Source organism: Tasmannia lanceolata, unplaced genomic scaffold (genome assembly GCF_043159265.1).
Source record: "Tasmannia lanceolata isolate RefF3 unplaced genomic scaffold, GAP_Taslan_0.1 ptg000005l, whole genome shotgun sequence".
NCBI classification, from domain to species: Eukaryota; Viridiplantae; Streptophyta; class Magnoliopsida; order Canellales; family Winteraceae; genus Tasmannia; species Tasmannia lanceolata.
The window spans coordinates 19,968,748-19,990,148 of record NW_027518682.1 but is presented as its reverse complement, the minus strand read 5'-3'; the positions used below and the strand labels follow the sequence as shown (position 1 = coordinate 19,990,148).

Sequence of the window (21,401 nt, the reverse complement as noted above, 5' to 3'; positions counted from 1 at the left end):
GAGCCTTAGGGTTCTTGATCCAAAACCTAACCCTAGCCGCCATCTTCTCCGTCAACCTCTAACCCTAATCATCTCTCTCTCAGCCCTACCCTCGTTCCTCTCTCTCTCTCTCTCTCTCTCTCTCTCTCTCTCTCTCTCTCTCTCTCTCTCGCCCCACCCTTCCCCTACTGTCCTACTCGACCCCTTCTTCCCCTCTTTGTCGCCCCAACCTTTCTCCTCCACCCGCATCTGTCGTCTACGCCCCCCCCCCTTCCCGTACTCGTTCCCATTCTACTGCTCAGCCGCTTTTCAATTTCGTTTCTTATGATCGTCTAACTCTCCCTTTCAAAAGCTTTGTCTTGTCTATGTCTTCTGCTGTGTTACCACAATCTTTGGATGAGGCTCTCCTACACCCAGGCTGGCGGGCTGCAATGGACCTTGAAATGGGCGCTCTTCAGTCCAACAGCACATGGGATCTTGTCTCTCTTCTTGTCGGCGTTCGACCAGTTGGCTGCCGATGGGTATTCTCCATTAAGTATCTTCCTGATGGCACGGTTGATCAACTGAAAGCACGTCTGGTGGCAAAGGGTTACACTCAGACATTCGGTGTAGACTACCATGAGACGTTTTCTCCAGTTGCGAAGATACCTTCTGTCTGTGTTCTACTCTCCCACGCCGTTAATAATGGTTGGCCTCTTCACCAGCTAGATGTAAAGAACGCCTTTCTGCATGGCGACCTACTTGAAGAAGTGTATATGGAGCAACCGCCAGGTTATGTTGCTCAGGGGGAGTTGACCTCATTTGTCTGTCGACTCAGAAAAGCGATTTATGGGTTAAAGCAGTCACCAAGTGCTTGGTTTGGTAGATTTAGTGAGGCAGTTATGAGGTTTGGTCTCAAACAGTGTGCTGTAGATCACTCAGTATTCATCTATCAGTCCTCAGCAGGATGCATTATGTTGATTGTATACGTCGATGATATCATTATTACAGGCAGTGACTCAGGGGGAATTCAAAAATTGAAAGACTTCCTACAAAAGAATTTGCAACAAAGGACTTGGGACGTCTCAGATACTTTCTTAGGATAGAAGTTGCGTACTCCTCTCGTGGTTTATCTTTATCTTAGAGGAAGTATGTTCTTGATTTGTTAGAAGAGACATGAAATCTTGGTGTGAAACCAGTAGCTGCACCCATGGATCCAAATGTGAAATTGGTTCCAGAAGAGGGTGATTTGTTGAAAGATCCTGGTAGGTATAGAAGACTTGTGGGCAAGCTCATATACCTTACTGTTACTCGTCCTGATATATCCTACGCCGTTGGGGTAGTTAGCCAGTAAATGATCTCTCCTCGCACATCTCATTGGAACGCAGTGGTTCAAATTCTGGGTGCTCTAGGGAAATGATTACTATTCAAACGGCATGGTCATACACGGATTGAGGGGTTCTCAGATGCTGATTGGGCTGGATCTCCTGCGGATAGGAGATCGACTACCGGGTATTGTACCTTTGTTGGAGGTAACCTGGTTTCATGGAAAAGTAAGAAACAGGATGTCATTGCGAAATCGAGTGCAGAAGCAGAATATAGAGCCATGGCGTATACTACGACTGAGATTATTTGGTTGAGGTCACTCTTAATCGAGATTGGTATTGGGTTTCCCTCTCCTTCACAGTTATATTGTGATAACAGGGCAGCCATCTATATTGCGACAAATCCTGTCTTCCATGAGAGAACTAAACATATCGAAGTCGACTGTCATTTCATTGGTCAGAGGATTCAGAAAGGGGAGATACGTGCTGTATTCACTCGTTCTGTAGAACAGTTGGCAGATATGTTCACAAAACCATTGAATAACTCCAAGCTTAGTGATATATGTAACAAGCTAGGAATGTATAATTTATACGTTCCAGCTTGAGGGGGAGTGTTAGAATAAGCCTATATGCCTATGGGCATTTTAGTCATTGTACATCTCTTCATTATATTATAAATAAATGAGTGAGGGGGAGAAGCCCTAACTCACTTTTTCTCTTTTCTCACTTTTCTCTCTCAACAAACTTTATTAGAGAAACAATTGTAAATGGGATTTTTGTGTGCTGCAGTTAACAAAAAACATTAATACGTGACTAACTGACTAGTCATTTGGTCCCTTGTAGACGGAGTGTTCGATGGTTTTCTCCTCATCTATGTGCACTAAGGTTGAATTTTGACAGTTCAAACAACGAAAATTCAGGTCCAGCTAGTATTAGAGGCAATATCAGAGACTGAAGTATTGGTAAGATTAGTTTTTTCAGGTCTGATTAGTTAAAGAGTCAAATAAGAAGGAGATATTGTTTTAAAGCAAAGTTTAAAGCTCTTTTCTCATTTCCTGGGCAAATTCTTAGTGGCGACGACTCTTAAAGTGTTATTAAGTGGAACCAATTGTGACATGATTACCCCTGGAGGATAGCCTGATTGAAGATATATTTGACCTGATTTTGTTATCAGAAAGTTTCCTATTTCTATATAGGAGGAGATGTCAATCCAAAAGCTAGTCCTTGGCGAAAGGAGGACTAGGTCAGTGGTTCCTGATGACGAGTTTATCATTGTCCAATTGTTGAAGAGGGGTAGTAGGTGTTCTTCCTCTCATTTTCTTTTCTTTTTTCATTTTTATACTTCTTTTTTTGTCTTGAATAAAAGTTTTTGTTAATGTTCAAAATGGAAAAAATATAATAAAAAAATACCTATTTTAAAGATACATGTTAAGAAAGTATGTTAGTTCCCACAGTACTCTTCGCCTATGCTACTACGCCAGAGGAATCACCTTCTATCTAAGTTGTAAAATCCGTTTCGTTCGTCATTTCGTTTTGGCGACCGGAACGGAACGCTTCGGTGTTTCTCCCGTTTTGTTCCGCGTTTCGGTCGAAACTTTTTGTTCTGCTTTCCAGAGGGAATTTTTTTTTAAATAGTTAAAAATATAAAAAAATGCAAAAAAATCAGAAATTGTTAGAAAATTAGAGAAGCTTGAAGAGCTTAAAAGAAGTTTAGAGTTCAGTAGATCTTAGCTGGTGGGAAACAATCACTAGCCACAATCCAATCTGTTAAGATGTCATTAAGATGAATATTTGTGAAATATTTAGTTGTCGAAGCTCTTTCAGGGACTTCAACAATAACTGAATTGGTTAGCTGCCCAAGATATTTTTGCCTTACCATTAAAAATGCGATCATTTCTTTCTTTCCAAATGAACCAAATGCATGATGAGAAGAAATTTTTCCATTTATGTATTACTTGTTTTGTTTACTTGTTTTGTAATGATGTACGGATGGTGTTCATCTACTAATGGACTGTTACATTTTTCATGGTTACGTAATTGATATATTTGCCATCTCAAGCCTGATGATAAGAGCTTGACTTGATAACAGAGCACAGACATGTGGGGTCCACCAATTTCAATTTACTCAGCAGCAGAAGTCATACAATATTTACGCTGGTATATTAGTTACTTGTACTCTTCTGGAACTGTAGTCCATTTTTAATAAATTATTGAATCTTCTAATCGATGCATCATAAAGGACTTCTGAGTGCTAGAAATTGCCATTTCCAATACACATTTCAAGTGATCTTGGTGCTTTCAAGTTGCCTGCAAAAGCATGCTTGTGTTTCTCTTCTAGATTTTTATGTATCATTCATGCCTCAGACTTGGGCTTTATTCTTCCAGTTTTTACATGAACTTTGATTTTCGAATTGTGAAATTAAGTTTCTAAGATGATCTGTTAATCACAAACATTATCAGGGTAATCAGCCAAATTGGAACCCCTGTCTCCATTTACAACTGTTGATTGCAATACCCATATTTTTGTATTTATATCTCTGATATTGTACCTTGTATTTTGTAACAGGAAAATTGATAACAGTATTTGTAATTCTTTTGACATCTACTTTTGTATGAATTCCATAAGGTGAAAGAAGATTATTGTACCTTGTGAGTAATAAAAATGAATTGTGGTTTTTATGTTATACATTGTGAAAATTTTAACTTATCAAATGGTAATATAGGATGAAATTAAGATTAGGATTATTGTTGTTGCATTATTTTTGCTTAGACATTTATTGTTTAAATCTTTTTAAAAGCAAAAGTTCTTAGGAACTATTGACTCTGTAGAGTACTTGACTGAGTTTTAAGTCGAATTGCACTTGAAGCACTTACTCAGTCAAGTTTTTGAGTTCTTAAACCCTGGTACAAAGTACACCACTATTAATTCTTGTCTTAATATAATAATAAATCCTAGGCTGCTCAGGCCCCTTTCTGCTGTGTAGCTATACTATAAAATGCATGAAAGTGAGGTGGAATAGGTTTTTTAGATGTTTAAAACTTTAAATATTAAAATGCAATTAGAAAAAATACATCTTGTAAGCAAAATATTAAATTTGGTCTGTATCATTGTTTCCATGTTGTCAGGTAATTTCGGCAGCTTATCCCTCATGTTATTTTTCACTATGTTTTCATGTATTATAAATATTACCCGTCTTCGGTGTTCATTTGCATGGAATAATTTTTTCTCATATACTTTTCTGCTCAGACCATCGAGAGCAGCCCCTGCGGTGAAAACAGTGAAGGGGAAGCAGTTAATTTATCACAACTGGTGAATCTCTTTCCCATGCCTTTTACTTTCAATCTACCTCTTAATTGTTTGGATGCAGCCTACTTCTGTTTCTTAATGTGTTTGTAACATGTGTTTGTCTACTTCTTCTTACTACACTTTGTTCTCAATTACTTTTGCCATATGTCTGTTTATACTAAATTCCTTGTTCATCATATGGTCATTTGGTTTCTTATATCGTTCATATTTTACTTATACCTGCAGAACCTCATCGATCTGGCAGGTTCTGAGAGTTCAAAGGCTGAAACTACTGGTATACGGCGAAAAGAGGGATCCTACATCAACAAAAGCCTGCTAACTCTTGGAACTGTGAGTCATAAAATAATTTTAATTAATTATTTGTGTTCATACTTAAAATAGAATGGTCTGTTGTCAATATGTTCCCTTCTTTGTTAAAATTTATCAAGATTCTATACAAAACTTCAAGCTTGCATAATCAGATTATCAACTTCATGTGAATGTTTATTGCATGCTATCTATTGGCGATGGACCTTTCTGGTCACTTAATTGTGAATTTATTGTCTGTTTTTCCCATTATATCATTTGTGAATCAAGCCGGTTGATCTAACAAAAATCATATAAACTAAGTAATTATGATGTTGAGGGAAATGAAAATAAGGAACAGATGAATACTCTGTGTATGGGTGCTATGGTGGATGATGGTGTTTTAATGGATAAATTAGGGCTCTGATGTAGTGGAATTGTTTGGTCGAAAATCCAATCCATCAAATTTTAAGATGAACATTACTTGTTGCAGATTTCCTCTGAAGATCAAACTAGTATTGGAACAGAAGAACTTTGATATGTTGGCGAAAATATGCGTAAAATTTTAGTTGATACTGTGTTGAGATTCAATAAAATGGGTAAATAGCTAGTGAGTGCTGTGGAAAATGGCAACCCACATCATGTGTGCATCCTTGCAGGACAAAATAAGGCCATTGCAGTTTGGAGGATCTACGTTGGACGAGACCATCATGAGTCGACCCGTAATTCCTTCTCTCCATTCTCATTCGAACCAGTAGTAGAACTAATTGGAGGTTCAACAGAACTACTAATTCGAGCATCCCTAGATTTGTTTCTCTCCAAATGCCCCAATCCACTGTTAGTGTAATCATCTTTCAAAGATATGGGCTCTTTTATGAGGTGCGAGCTAACTTCCACTGAAAGACTAAAGGAATCCGGTTACAAATGGATCTTGACAATTTTGATGGTCATAAAATGCATTGACATCAGTTAAGCATGTATAATTTTTGGGCCCACTATACTAAGTAGATCTCGTTGCTTGCGTATATGTAGTAGTCTTTCCATGAGTACAGTTTTCTTATCCCAACTCGAAACATGTCCCTTAAGTGGGTGGAAGATCTGGAATCCAATCTTTTTTACTGGGTCAAGCATGAGTATAGTTGGTTGTCATGCGCCCATCTATCATCCGTGTATATACCATCTATGAGCACAATTGGATATCATGGACTCATCTATTGTCCTTGTATTTCCCATGTAATCTATACTATTCTGGGGAGAATTTCAAGGAAAAAAATTATTGTATTACAAACTGATGCGCCCACTTGCAAAATTTACGTGTTTGGAATGGATCAAGGACAATGCACTTTGATGTGCTCGATAATGCTCAGTTTGCCTACTTGATGCAGGCCAAGAGAAGAAAAAGAGAGGAAGAAGAGAAGAGAAGAAGAAAAAAGAGGGAAGAAATCCATAGTAATATTATTCCAAAAGCTAAACTGTCCAATATATGAGGCTCTCTTATATATAAGCAATTGAAATAATATGGAAATAAAATCCCTAAATCTAAATAACATGGAGATAAAACCCGTAAAACTAAATGACATGGAAATAAAATCCCTAAAAGTTAATTATGCTACTTATTGGGCAAATATGCCACTTATTAGGCCCCACGGGTTTGCGAAGAGCCTACGATTCCCATCACTACTTGTATAGATACCGTGTCTTTTGCCTGACTTGTATTATAGACCAAGGATAAGATATTGTGTCTGATAAGCCTCACATGTGTTGTCTTGTTGGCACGTGTAGATCTAACACTGGCACCAATCGCAACTCATACTTCCCTGCTTGTTATCTGTAATGAAGTCATGATTTGAACTAATTCCTCTCGTAGTTATGCTAATTTTCTATACGCTCCTCTGTGCTGTGTGTGTTTGCCTTTTGATGTTTTTCTGTGTAGTTTGAGTTAGTCGCTATTTGGTTTTTATAATTCTGGTTTAGCTTGACCAGAAATGTGCTGATATGCCTCTTATAAAATTGCAGGTCATTTCAAAATTAACTGATGGAAGAGCTACACACATACCATACAGGGATTCAAAACTTACTAGGCTTCTTCAGTCTTCTTTAAGTGGTCATGGGCGCGTATCTGTAAGCTCTGCTGGATGTTACTTTCACACCACTCATGTTCCATAGTTAGGAAGTTTGTGCAATAATTTTAAAAGGCCATAACAGTTCCAACATAATAATTAAGATAGAAAATATTTCTATAAGTTAACGTCCGTGGTTTACTTTTGTCATTTGTGCCTACAGCTCATTTGCACTGTTACTCCTTCATCAAGCAATTCTGAGGAGACTCATAACACCTTAAAGTTTGCTCACCGTGCAAAACTCATTGAGATCCAAGCATCACAGAATAAAGTATGCACTTTCTAACTTGCCAACTTTCTTCACTTGTGGTAAAAATGATTCAAAGAGATAACCTATTGTTGCAGATAATTGATGAAAAGTCTCTCATCAAGAAATACCAAAATGAAATTCGTAGCTTAAAAGAAGAGCTAGACCTATTGAAAAGGGGTATCGTGTCTGGTCCCACCTTGAAAGATTTTGGAAAAGATGATATTGTCATTCTAAAGCAAAAGGTATGCTGATAGCAACATGGTTTTGAGTTGTAGCTTTCTTTTTTTTTAAATCCAAAGACCCTGATTTTATTTGCTTTTTCACTTTAGAAAAAAGCCATTATTTTCTCTGGTGCTGTTTTATACTTTTATAGGCTTATTACTCTCATAAGAATCAGCAAATCTGCATTTGATCTTCATAAAGCTTTGTATGACTTGCTAAAATTCTTTTCTTTCGATTTAATCCGAAAAGCTAGAAGATGGTCAAGTGAAGCTGCAATCAAGGTTGGAACAAGAAGAAGAAGCTAAAGCCGCATTGATGGGGAGGATACAGCGACTGACCCAACTAATTTTGGTTTCTACAAATGCTACACCATCATCAAGATTTCCCCAACGACCCGGTCCAAGGAGAAGACATTCTTTTGGAGAAGAGGAGGTTTTGTCTTTTACATAGTTTTTTCTTGAGGATTATGAATCTCTTGCATTTTTTTGCTGAACTTCAAAGTTACTAGATTCAGCTATTGTTAGTTAATCTGATTGTAGCTATTTTTGGTAAATGTGCAGCTTGCCTATCTTCCTTACAGAAGGCGAGACTTGATCTTAGATGAGGAAAACATTGAAGGCTATGCTTCTTTAGAAGGCAATTGTGAAACTGTTGATGATACTTTTAAGGATGAGAAAAAGAGCCGGAAGCCGGGTTTGCTAAATTGGTTTAAGCTGCGGGTATGCATCTATTTATCCAAGGGAGTTCATCCTGATATTTACATAAGACTTTAGTCTTTAACATCATATACCAATATCATTGATGTTAAAGAGTGGTTCTTTGCCCACTGGAAAGGAATTAAATATCCCATCCTACATAGTCAATAGAAAAGTATTAATCGCTTCAATCCCTCTAGGGAAGAAAAAAAAATGATTCGCATGGTAAGGTACTTAATAATTACAATGGATCCAGGTGGAGAACTGAATATACTTATTATTTCCATTCGAAAAAAAGATCAGCATGGAGAATTAGTCATGTACTATAAATAGATGAGCTTTACTCCTATGTTTAATTAAAGTATGCTTTCATATTGCAACATTTCATATGGACTGATAAATTTTTGTGCAAGAGATGGGGCTTAAAGTTTCATCGGATACGACATGTAGATGCAGTTACTGTAACTTGTTTGAAAGTGCACTTGCAATCTTGGATATTACAGACATTATCTAGTAACTGGTTTTTTATTCTGTATTTTACAGTTATCATGTGGAACCTTCATTTGCCTTTTTGTTTTTTTGAAAGTGCACTTGCAATCTTGGGCATATCAAATGTCAGATGGATATCATTTTAAAATTGGGTTAGTTGGCAATAATGTCAATATGTATATGTATGCATATTTTATTTGAGTAAAATTATCACTTTTGAGCTCTTTCTTTAGAATGCTTTGCTTGCCAGTGAACGCCCACGTTCTAGTGAAGACATGTTGATTTCATTTGTTAATGTAACTAGTGGTTCCTTTTCTCGTTATTGGTTTTCCAAAAAAATTGGTTTCATTGGCTCCCTTGTGCTTAAAAAGTAATTATAACTGAAGCTACAGATGCTTTCGGGCTCGCAGTAAAATAATGGTACATGAATACTGTTTTTTTTTCAGGTGGGTTAGGCTCTTTTCTATTTTTTTAATATATTATTGGTGCTTTATTTTAATATTAGTATTCCATCCCCAGAAACGAGAGACTGGCTTGGCATCACCGACAAGCATTGATGGTGATAAATCGAGTGGGACAAAATCAATTATTATGCCTTCAACTCCTCAAGCAGACGGCATAAACTATCATATAGAGCATAGAATTTCCAATTCTTTAATTACAGAAAGTACTCCTTCCACTGAACCTTTGTCGGATGCAGTACAAGACAGAGAAGTTGCTGATTCGGGAGAAGAGATGACTTTGGTAAGTGGCTTGAATCACTCAGTCACTGTATGATGACATTGTGTAAATGTATCTTCTCATACCACTACAGGTACCAGTTCTGTTGGATGCTAATTATATGTAATGGTGGTTCACTTGAAATACATTAGGCATGTATCCTATATAATTGGAATCAGTGTTCTACTTTTTAAGATATTAACTCAAGCTGAGGGATGTGTAGAGGACAGAGATTAACCCCAATAAAATAACAAGAAAGGGAAGCATTATTTTAATCGTTAAATACAAGAACTACGCGAGGAATAAAAGGCAGATCTGAATACTGTTAAGGACTTGCAATAAATAAAGTTAATAAAACAACCTCTATCTTGTCCCGCATTCCTTCATTAGCTCTAGACTCTTGGCCTGAAACTTAAAACTGTCTTGCTAGCCTTCCATTCTGTCTTCCTTAACTTGTACTAAATCATAACAAATCCTTAGTCTCTTCCTGTATTTGATCTCCTCTCTACTAAAATTTTGTTACCCACCTCTTCTACTCTATTTATCGTGTGTTATAATTCCTGATTTCATTTACTCAGATGAGTTGCCTTTTTTCTCATGGAGGCTCCCAGAATGAACATGGAAATCTAAAGTGAATTTCTGAATAAGAGTTTTTTAGCATGGATTTTATCCATCCCAGAAATCTACTCTGTTGGTTCCATTTTGACTTCTGTAGTACAAAACTTCTTCGTGTTCTTTTTACCTGAAACTTAACTAAAGGATACGTGTACTCGAGGGGTATATTTGGTAACATAATTGAGGTGATATGTATGTCATCTCTTATTAATTATTTTCCTACTTACAAATGCTCTCTGGTCAAAACATTTTATGCAAGAAATGATTAACATAAATACGAATTGTATCTTGTATCTTGTATCATCCATTTGAGATATGTTTTACTTTTCTGATGTCAGACCAGCAGAAAAATGATAGATCATATTGATCTTCTAAGGGAGCAACTAAAGATTTTATCTGGAGAAGTTGCACTCCATTCAAGTTCATTAAAGCGTTTGTCAGAAGAAGCTGTAAATAACCCAAGAAAGGAACAGATCCAAGTAATCTCACCATCGAAGATTCAGTTTACTTAAATGCTTTAATGTGCCTGTAATGCTCAATCCTAATGCTTTCATTGTTTTGAAGATGGAGATGACGAAGCTAAATGAAGAAATCAAGTTGAAAAAACAACAGATAGCATCCCTAGAAAGGCAAATGACATCTCCCATAGTAGCTACTCAGAACAAAATGGATGGAATGGAGTTATCACAGGTAAAAGCGAGCTTAGTTAAAAATGCAATGGATTGCTTGTTTCCAATTATGAATCAATTATTCATCAGGTATTCATTAATTCTGCAGTCTTACGCGGAACTGGTCGCACAATTGAATGAGAAGTCTTTTGAACTTGAGGTGATCCAATCCTACTTAAGGCCTCATTTTTTTAACTTAAATCTTCATTGATGCATATTTCAATACTCGCAGACCTTGTGTTGTGGTTTGAGTCATCTGTGGGTTGTAGATTGGAGGATTGCATCACATGGCATTCATTATTTGTCATTGCTATTTTTCGCCGACCCCAACTAGTTTGGGACAAAGGCTTAGTTGAGTTGAGTTGAGTTGAGCTATTTTTAAATTTCTGGTTAAGAACTTTATTGTATTATATCAGGTGAAAACTGCTGATAATAGAGTAATCCAAGAGCAATTCCAACAAAAGGTTAGTGGTTTAACCATTGTTACACACGTATCTCAAGCTAACTTGATTGAATGAATCAGCTATCACTAACCAGTTATAACATCCGCTTTCCCTTTTTATCAGATCTGTGAATGTGAGGGATTGCAGGAAACAATTGCCTCCTTAAAGCAACAGCTTTCCTCTGCACAGGAGTCAAGGACTTCTGATTCACTTGACAGTCACTCAGAACACGTCACTGGAAGGGTGAATTTCCAAATGCAACAGTGCATGGACAAAGAGCACAGACAATCAAGGAATATTACTGAAGAGTTGCAGCTACAAGCTGAGGTACTAGTTTGACTAACCTGCTTATGAGTTTTTGGAGTATTGATTACTCTGAAACCAAGGAGTATATTTGTGTTTTAACTTTTAACTAACTTATGCACATTTTTGTATGTGTATAAGTTTACATCCTTGATAGATGTAAGTGTGTATTCATCCCTTAGTTATCAATTCCATTCTGTCCAGGGCAGGATTTTTGGAATATTCCGTTCTGATATGAAATCCAGAAAAAAGAAAATCAAACAAAACATTCTCGTCAAAATTTCAAAATTGGAATATTCCGTTCTGATATGAAATCCAGAAAAAAGAAAATCAAACAAAACATTCTCGTCAAAATTTCAAAAAACTCAAGGATTTCTGACCGAAACATCATGTTTTGGAAATCCCATTTGTTTGTCCAGAACCAACCAAGAATGCAATGAACATAGCAATAATGGCATTTTTGTTTCTCCATATTTTGTCCTTTTTTGTGTTCTTTCAAGGGAAATGAGGGGCTCTTAAAGGTTACACACCTCCCAATCAAGTGGGCCTGTTAAAATCCAAAAAACCCTCCTTTTGTCACATTCAGGATTTTTTTTTTCTTTTTTGAATGGCAGACATTTAGTGTTTCTTTTGTTTCCTAAAACCCTGAGCTGAGGTTGAAGGCGAGTTATCTTATTCATTTTTTGAATTTCCTCTCAAAGTTTCCTCCTACCATACTATTCTTCACTGTTCCCCTATGAGTACTATAATGTCCTTGATCACCCTATATACTATACTGTTCAGTGACTAACAGAATGAGTAGAGTGCCCCTGTGGATTGGCTATAGCTCTTTAATAACCTTCAATGTGGTGATCTCCGTCTTCATCATTAATGACCAGTCGTATACCAGAAGTGAATGCCCAAAACTAAGACATGACATAGAAGTAACCTAGAGACCTTGGGGAAAATTTCAATTGTAACCTTATTATTATTATTAGATGAAAGGAACTAAATTTTGATAAACCAAAGGTCAAAGGTACAATTAGAGGAATGGTCTTAAGTCTTAACTACAATGAGACATTTAATCAAGAGCACTATAGCAATATTCATCCTGTTGGAAATTATAAATCAAAATCAATGTGCATGGTTTTGTGAAAAGTCTATGCGGTCTTCTAGGGTAGTTATTATGTGTTGAAAATGTACGAGTCCTTTTATGTTGTCTATAGTCATTAATGTTTAGGCTAGATTATCAAAGTGTCAATGAGGGGTTCCTAAGATGTTGCTTAGGATACCTAAAGGACTCATGGGGACTACAAAAAGGTGTATGAAGTGATTTGTGTAGATATTGTAAGGTTGAAGCTTCTTTAAGGGTAAGCTTAAAGATTCAAGGGGAAGGTTCGAGGGTGTAGATATTCTAAAGAAGAGGAAAGAACACCAAGTCACTTGTAAGTTGTTTTGATATATCTAAAAGTCTCTTGATTTTGGTGTTACATTTGTCTTTTGGTGGAGCTCTACACGGGCCCTTTGGCGTGTATCTCCCAAGCTCCCTGACCTTGTTCATATGATCACAACACTACATATCGATCCATTCAATTGGGGCCAACACATCCTAGCCTCGAGCAACATCTTTGGGGCCAACTCATATTAAGTTTCTAATAAAAATTACGTTGATCTTTTTCCAAAAACTTAACATTAAATATACACGAATCAAAACATGTGAAAATGTAAATTCCTAAAACTTGTAATTCCATTTAGTCACAAAGTCCTCTTTTTTAATTTGCAATCCTTGCCTATATTAAGCCTTCCTCCTTAACCTACTACAACCCTACTCTTTATATGTACTTTTGTTAGGCATAACCCACACATTTTATCTTTTACTTTCTTTAGAGTTTTTCGCTTTCCTCATTTTCTCTTTTCTAAACCCCACGCTTCTCCTTTTTGCTTCCCACATAGCTTCTCGCACTTGGCTTCCCACTCTAGCAACTCTGGCAACTGTGAAATCAACCATATAAGATAAGTCTATTTAAGAAGAAATTCTTTAACAGAAATATGAGCCTTTACACATTATTTCCTGGAAGTTGTAAAGCTGTTGATCTTCATTTTTTAACCAGAAAAGTTCATCCGCCCGTTTTGTTGGTCTTGAAGATTTAATCATTAGGTAAACTGTATGTGTTGTGTTATTTTGTTTATTCTTTTCTATTTGTATGATTCATTTGCACTCTTTGATCATTTTAAATTGTAGCTTGAGACCATCCTCTTTCTTTTGCAAAATTAGGCAAAGTCCGAGGTTGAAGGACTGAAACAAACAGTAATTGAACTTAATGAAGCAAAAATCCAACTAGAAGCCCGAAACCAAAAGCTGGCAGAGGAGTGCTCATATGCTAGAGATTTGGCCTCTGCAGCGGCAGTGGAGTTGAAGGCGTTGTCAGAAGAAGTTGCTAGACGCATGAACGAAAATGAAAGACTTAACAAGGAATTGACAGCAATTAGAAATTCAACTCAGCGCAAGCCCAGCGGTGGTGGGGTGAGGAATAACAACAAAAGAGACAATCATATCAAGAGGCACGACCAAGGGAGCTCTCCCACCGCGGACATCAAGAGAGAACTGGCCATCAGCCGCGAGAGGGAGGTGGTATTCGAAGCTGCACTCATGGAAAAGGAACAAAGAGAGGCAGAACTTCAGACAAAGGTGGAGGAATCCAAACAGAAGGAAGCTTATCTAGAAAATGAACTGGCAAGCATGTGGGTTCTTGTGGCAAAACTGAAGAAATCTCATGGAGTTGACAACGATGATTCGGAATTGAAAAGAGAGGCTCAGAGAACAACAGAGAATTTTGAATTTGCAATAGATATGCCCTCTAAAGACAAAACAATGAAGACCTTTCGTTGAGAATGGCATGTTGCCTCCAGATTCTATGTAAAAAAAACAACCTTGAATATCAAGTTTGCATTCTAATGCCGATTTCAGGTCAATTTTGTTTGATTTTCCAAACTGTTTGGACGATTTGGTTTGTCGATCATTATTTTCTTTCTTTAAATTATAATCAATTTAAGCTATGTTTGATTTTTAACTTTACTTTGAGGGCTTTTTTCTGTTAGGATCGACCAAGTAGCCAGGGACTGAAAAAATATTTCTTTCTTAATACAAGGGAATTTGATAGACTAGCCGTATTAGGCTAGGCATATATAGGCTTTTAACCAAAGGGTAAGGAGTTGGTGTCTCCTTATCTCAATTGTAGGATATCAGATAACGACACCCATTCTTGTGCGCATTGGTCCTAAGACTCCTTGCTGCCACATGCCTCTCTTGGCTAGAACCATACCATTGATAGTTAGCCAAGTATGTTTGGATGTGTGGCATATGCTGGAATAAGAAGTCAACACGGAGGAGACAAGCATTGGATTTGCCAGAGAATAGTGGCAAATAATGTTTGGTTGCGTGGCATAGACTTGGAGAGTTGGGAAATAAGTAGGGGATGGCATATTGCTAATAAGAGAGAGAGAGAGAGAGAGAGAGAGAGAGTGCACCATTCGCGACACGAATTCCACTTAGCAGATATCCCATAATTACTTAGGAGACATGTCAAGGAGACTTCTTGGATTTCATTTTATAAATGACAACCAAACAAGGAACGGCATCTGAAATTCCTTCAAATCCTGACGTCTGTCGAGATTTAGGGCAACCAAACACGTTATGATAAGAGCCTTTGCAATGAATCCCTTGTATTTGAAACAACAGAAACTGAGCTACTCTCAAACCATTTCGAGTGTTTGAAATCATCCTGCCTCTGTGAGGCTCCATTTCATGAAGTTTTATATGGTCAACGGGCTCACATCTAATGAATATGTTCCACTCATTCAGATTCGGATCCTTTTGATCCATCGAGCCATTCGGGTCTGTAGACAGCCCACTTCCTGTTATTGTCCATTATATTTTGTGAATGACTCAATAGGGGTGGACATGGTTCGGTTCGGTTCGGTTTTGGCGTATATCCAGAACCGAACCATATATAATCGGTTCCCAGAAATTGGAACAAGAACCTAACCATTTATCTTTGGAACCGAACCGAACCAGAACTGAACTTGATTGGTTTGGTTTGGTTCGGTTCTGGGTTTACCCAACCTGTGACCAAATGGAGATATTTTGCCTAATATTATATTTTTCTTAATGTTCTCAATAGAGAAAATTTTCATGTGGTTTTCTGCTCCATGAACTATAAACAATTATATTGGTTTTCTATCAAATATTCATCATTGCGTCAATATTAAATTGGCATAAGAGCCTCTACAATCCATGATTTTAGCAGGATTTATCATGGTTGGCCGTGGGAGAAGATCGAATCCAGATGATGTTTTGGGACATTTGGAGGGTGCAAATTATCAAGGGTTCCAGGAACCCAAACCTAGAACCGAACCATATATAATTGGTTCCCAAAAATCTGAACCGGAACCGAACCGAACCAAAGTGTCAGGTTCGGTTCCTCGGGTTGGACCCGGCCCGAGGAACCGAACCATGTCCACCCCTACTATCCAAGAAGTCACTTTTACAATCAATGGTAAAAGATAAATTTTTTGGGCTTCTCAAAGGGACAGAAGAGAACATTACATGAAATCAAGACGGTTGATCTTGTAGAACATCATGAGGCAACCCACATAGTCTTGGTTCTATCCCGAATGGACATCCCATGCATATAACAAAGGAGTACAAAAGTCAATGACTTAGTTTTTCTTGGTAGATTTCTAAATGAGGCCTAAGATTATCCGATCAAAGTGTTCTCATTAACCGAACTTATGGTTATCATTCAGATCAACGGATCCGATTATATCATAAATGAGGTAAACTGGGGCCTAACAAGTGTCACTGAGGAACAAGTGTAGAAGTGATTTCCTTTTGGAATTTTATTCTATAATTTGTAGGAAGAGAGAATAGCATAGAACGTCTGTCCCAACATAAAATAAAACCCCTCTCACTATCCCATGATGAGCAGAACCATTGGAAAGAATTTAGCCCGGTGAAACAATTTAGCTACATTGATACGTGTAATACTATGAGAGGTACAGCTTCCAAATGAATTATATTATTTTAAGGTAGCGGATTGAACAAAGTGGGGGATGTAGCTCAGATGGTAGAGCGCTCGCTTAGCATGCGAGAGGTACGGGGATCGATACCCCGCATCTCCAACTATTTTTTTAATGGGAAGTGATTTATTCCCATTCTTTTTTACTTGGCACAGCCCCCCCTAATGCATCTACTATTTATGGCTATTCTGTTAAACTAAAGCTGGCCGCCCAAGTATAAAAAAGGGCAAACATATCATGAATAAAGGGAGTGGCCATGGTTAGAATAACGGCGCATTTATCATCAGATTGCTTAAGTCACTAACAAAAGAGATGGGAAAGCTTTTCTTCTAGGAGGAAAGTGTTCCTAAGCTATAGCTCAATAACACATGTGGCACACATTTGTTGGGGGATCCAAAGCATTCATTTGGAAGGCCCTCCCATGGATAGGGTATGTACCAAAAAACAACCCTATGGAATCATCCTGACCCAATCAAAGGTGGAGTGGAAAATGGACAGAGACACTGTGTGTCAATGTTTTTACCTATTTTTTTCCCTCAACAGATTGCAGGGTTAGAATAATTTTATAGGGCTGATTTTTAGAACACACCTACTCATGGAAGGGCCTTCCAAATAAATGCTTTGGATCCCGAAAAATTATGGAGCATTATGAACACCTTCCTCTTTCTTCTAACTAATCACTTTTCTTAGCCAAACGGTAGATGCTTCCCTTTCGGCTTAACATACTGCTGTGTTCCACTCACAGAAAAGCTCCCACCTGATTAGACGTACCTAAAAGATCTGCCAAAATGGTACATGATAGGAGGTCTTGAATTGCAGAAAATAAGGGGACAACTCCAATACGAGTACAACGGCTGCAAATATCTGCACTACCATCTTTTAATAAACACACTAAATTGTTTTGTCTTTTCTGTTTTAAACAGTTGTAAAAAATGTTATTAAAGTTCCCAGAAAGCTCTCAGAATCCAATTAAAGCAGAGAAGACAATCTGAGTTTATGCAATTATTTAAAGGGCGATGATTTCCGCACCCCCCCCCCCCCCCCCCCCCCCCCCATTAGGAGGGACGTGCCCCCCTTTAACACGATTTGACCTCAAAAAGCGTTAAAGTTAGCCACAATTCACGTTAAAGGTGGGCCCATCCCTCCTGGGAGGAGAAAAAATAATCTCCCTATTTAAAATAGTGGTAATATCAGTAGCCTAAATAATGGGCAATGATAAATTCGCACCCCCTGTGGGATTATTCCCACCCACTTGTAAGGTGAATTGACGTTTAAAAGCATTAATAGTCTGCCTCAATTTACCCCAAAAGGGGTGCGAATCATCCCACAGGGGGTGCGAATATATCATCGCCCCAGTAGAGTTTTAATATGGCGTGTGGCATATAGTCCGGTATTTTTTCAAAAAGTACTGTACATAGGACTCCATAGGATGATCCAAACCGTCCATTTGTTGGACCACAATGTAAATAGGTTGTTATTATTAGAGGATGACCCTAACCTCAAATTTATAGAGGGACGCATATTATTGAAACCTCTATAGATTGGAGAGTAAGGATAATCCTATGGAAATGATTTTTGAGAAGGGCCTATTTACATTGTGGCTCAACAAATGGACGGTTTAGATCACCCTATATCTTCAAGTGACAAAACCCAAAAAGACCAAAGCCCATGGGGATGTGTGATCTTTGTTTATTGTCTTGTTTTTCATGTAACATATAGTTAGAATATTTGTTCCTTGCTTTATGAGGGACCCATTTACTCATACTCAAAGCTCAAATCATGGAGCAAAATAAGGCCAAATTAAATCGGTCTCCTTTACTTCCAAAACTATCTACAAAGAGAGCATTTTCTTTTGAAAATAGTTTACCTTTTCGCTGTAAGCATGACTAGTAATTGAGTGGCAGATAGTGCACTCTGTAGGAAAAGTTTATTATTTGCTTATGGATGGTCCCATCCGATTATTAATCTGGGCCATATATCTGATAGGCCCCACCAATAAAATTCTGCACCGTTAACTGCTTAGAACGATCAATTTCGTGGGATGGAGCCTGCTCTACATAGGATTCGATGATTAAACCGACAAATTGTCTAGAAATAGGATTGCACCATGATACCTTATCATTTCTCTTTCTGTTTACATGGGGTCGTCCTTTTTACCCTAGCCGGTAGGGGCTGAACGGTCTCGACCATAGTCACAAAATTTCGAGAAATGTTTGGAACAGTTCGGTAAAAATTATGAAAAAGTTAGAGCTCTTCGATTTTCTACCTCCTTGAGGAGTTTTTTGTATTGTTCCTTGGGTCTCTGTCTACTGTATTTCTAGTTCCATTGACACTGCCTTGGTCCAGAAGCATTTTCCTTCTCATGAAGTTTGCTAGATTGGGAGTGTGTTCAGTTTTCACTACAATGTCTTCTTTAATAATTTTTAACTTGGAGTGTGTTAAGTTTTCACTTCAATGTCTTCTTTAATAATTTTTAACTTGTCACAAGATAACCTCCCCAATCTTTACACTACATGTGGCTGGATTGGAACTTAACAATAGAAGGGGCCACTTTGAATCGGTGCCCACCACAAAATATCACCAAACGGGTGAATCTGACCATCCAATTTGAAGAAATTTACTATTCCAATATGGGCAATTGATCATTGTTTATTTCCCCCCTCCATTTAAAGGCATAATCAAGATCATCTCCACACGATGAATGAAAGAAAATGTGCCAGAAATCAATGGACCTACCAAAATGAACAGTCAAGATCATGTACGCGGGAATGATATTAGGTTTTATTATTAAGTCTTTCATTAATTAACTCAGATGACTCATTTCAATACGTGTCCCTTCTTTGTTCACTTTATGAATCACATCGCCCAATAAAATAAAAACAAGAGGTGGCATCGCATGGGCCCCATCACTGAAAACACTTTCCAAATGATAAAAAAATATAGCTTTTTCTTTATTTGAGCCTTAGGTCGGCAGTACGTGGCAGCACCTCATTGGGCAGGTCCATTATACTATGAATCCCACCCATGAAAACAGTCAGAGGCTCACCCCCCTTGGCAGTATCCGGACGTATTGTCAAAAGTACTAACACCTGCCCTCCCTCTGTTTCTTTCTCAAACCAAAAACCTCTATAAAAACAAACACACACTCTCCTCCAATTAGCCACTCGCCTCCACAAAATCTGCAACTTTTCTCTCAAAGGCCTTACCCAATCCTCTCCAAAAAACCCATCTCATAAACATCCCTAAAACTCAACTTCCCTATTTCGTCTTCTCTCTTTGGAAAGATGGCTTTTTACAACCAAAACAGCTCTTATTACTCTTCTTCCTATTATCAAGCTCCTCCTCTACAACTATGTTTCTTCCTCCTTATACTAGTACTTTTCATGGGTCTATCATGGTACTTGAGGTATGAGTCGGCCTTCGAAGGAGCAATGGATCAGTTCAAGCTAACGATTATGTTGTTGCCTCTGGTTTTGTTACTTGCAGTCCATTGGCTTTCGAGTGACGAAAGAAAAAGGTTCCCTTTTGTGATTCCCCTCCCGGAGAGAGATTCATTTCATAGGGCTGGGAGCTCTGCTTGGGGGGTTGGGCTTATTCTAGTTTTCCTTTTGTTTATGATCTCATATCAGTCTTCTTTACATGAACGTTGGTTTCCTCTCTTGAGCAGATGAATTGATGATGATGACGACGATGATATGACATGATGGGGTGATCGAAGGGGAAAGTCAAGTGGAGTTAGGCAGTTTTTCTATGTAATTATATAGCTGGCTTTTATTTTATACAAAGACTTACTACTTGCTTTTTTGGACTTGTATATTGTATCCAATTTGTAACGCAAGCTACTTAAAATGCTTTCAGATTTTGATGTGTAATCTAGTGGGTTTTTAATATATCACATGACAAACTTACTTTTATTTTTACTGTTAAATTTTGGCTGCAAATTTAGATGAATTTACCGTATTTGTACCACGTGGTGCGCCCTTAACGGTCATTGGGTTTGAGTTCTCAATTTCATTTCCTTAATATTTTCTAGTTGCCAAATTCTATTCCTTCTTGTAAGGATATTTTGGGAACAAGAAGTACCAACAGCATACCATAGGGAGTCGTCGAGGGTTGGGACAACCACTTCCTGCCTGCCATACATGTCGCGCAAGTCTCTGATGGCACACAGTGTGTACAAGGTGTTTGAGTTCTGAGATTAAGGGCACGTTTGGCTACCTTGAATTTGTTTTCATGATAAATGGGGGTATCCAAAGTAGAGATGAGGGTAAACTAGTAAAGTGGCTAAAAATCAGGAAACAAAAAACAGCATGCTAGTGTATACAGTGATGGGGATTTCGAATTTTTAGTAGAGTTTTTTGTTTCCTGAATTTTTAGCACTTCCCATGAGACCCCAATTTATCGTGAAAAAAATAAAAAAATCATAGTATCCCTCCGAGATCCCACAATGGCGGGAGCCTTGTGCACTAGGCCACCTAGTAGCCAAACGTGCGCTAAATGCGATAAACACTTATCATTTTGAGTAGAGTTTGATGTTTTCTGATTTTTTGCCACTTCCCATGAGACCTAATGTATCATGAAAAAAAAAAAAATTCATGGTAGCCAAACGTGCGCTAAGTTTGCATATGAAATGGCCAAAGGACATATGCAAATATACAAATCTAAAGGGTTGGACCATTTCAGGAAGGGATGATATAAATTACTAGGGCTGCAACTCGGGTCGGGCAGGTCGGGTTTTGGAGAACCCAACCCTACCCGAGAAATATCTCGGGTCGGGTCGGGTTTTTTTTCGGAAAACCCACGATTCCCAAACCCGGCCCTACCCATGATAAATCTCGGGTCGGTTCGGGTCGGGTTTTTTCACGTTGACGCAATTTTTTAAGGAAAATTCTTGTTTGGCAAGGCAACTCAACTCATAGAAGCAGAAATTACACTCACATTAC

General features: G+C 37.9%; 2 protein-coding genes and 1 non-coding gene across 3 annotated transcripts in view; all 3 read left to right on the top strand.

Annotated features, from left to right (window-relative positions):
* LOC143877874 (P-loop containing nucleoside triphosphate hydrolases superfamily protein) overlaps window positions 1-14,455 on the top strand; it is a 34,356-nt gene extending 19,901 nt beyond the window's left edge. Inside the window, 15 exon segments of the mRNA XM_077380169.1 lie at window positions 3,373-3,440; window positions 4,531-4,593; window positions 4,816-4,920; window positions 6,892-6,996; window positions 7,159-7,266; window positions 7,341-7,487; window positions 7,717-7,899; window positions 8,028-8,186; window positions 9,171-9,395; window positions 10,325-10,465; window positions 10,551-10,676; window positions 10,764-10,814; window positions 11,071-11,118; window positions 11,221-11,424; window positions 13,655-14,455. Of these exon segments, the coding sequence (XP_077236284.1) occupies window positions 3,373-3,440; window positions 4,531-4,593; window positions 4,816-4,920; window positions 6,892-6,996; window positions 7,159-7,266; window positions 7,341-7,487; window positions 7,717-7,899; window positions 8,028-8,186; window positions 9,171-9,395; window positions 10,325-10,465; window positions 10,551-10,676; window positions 10,764-10,814; window positions 11,071-11,118; window positions 11,221-11,424; window positions 13,655-14,269 (2,348 nt within the window). The 3' untranslated portion in view covers window positions 14,270-14,455.
* A 2,032-nt stretch (window positions 14,456-16,487) lies between these two features.
* TRNAA-AGC (transfer RNA alanine (anticodon AGC)) lies at window positions 16,488-16,560 on the top strand. The gene has a single exon. It is a non-coding gene; the product is annotated as a tRNA-Ala (tRNA).
* A 2,994-nt stretch (window positions 16,561-19,554) lies between these two features.
* On the top strand, window positions 19,555-20,372 carry LOC143876812 (uncharacterized). Its single transcript, XM_077378506.1, has one exon. The coding sequence runs from the start codon at window positions 19,743-19,745 to the stop codon at window positions 20,127-20,129; it is 387 nt and encodes a 128-aa protein (XP_077234621.1). The 5' UTR covers window positions 19,555-19,742; the 3' UTR covers window positions 20,130-20,372.
* The last annotated feature ends 1,029 nt before the right edge of the window (window positions 20,373-21,401 follow it).

Bases quoted from the DNA above. Each gene is read 5' to 3' on its own strand.
- LOC143876812 (XM_077378506.1), top strand. From the start codon at position 19,743: ATGGCTTTTTACAACCAAAACAGCTCTTATTACTCTTCTTCCTATTAT.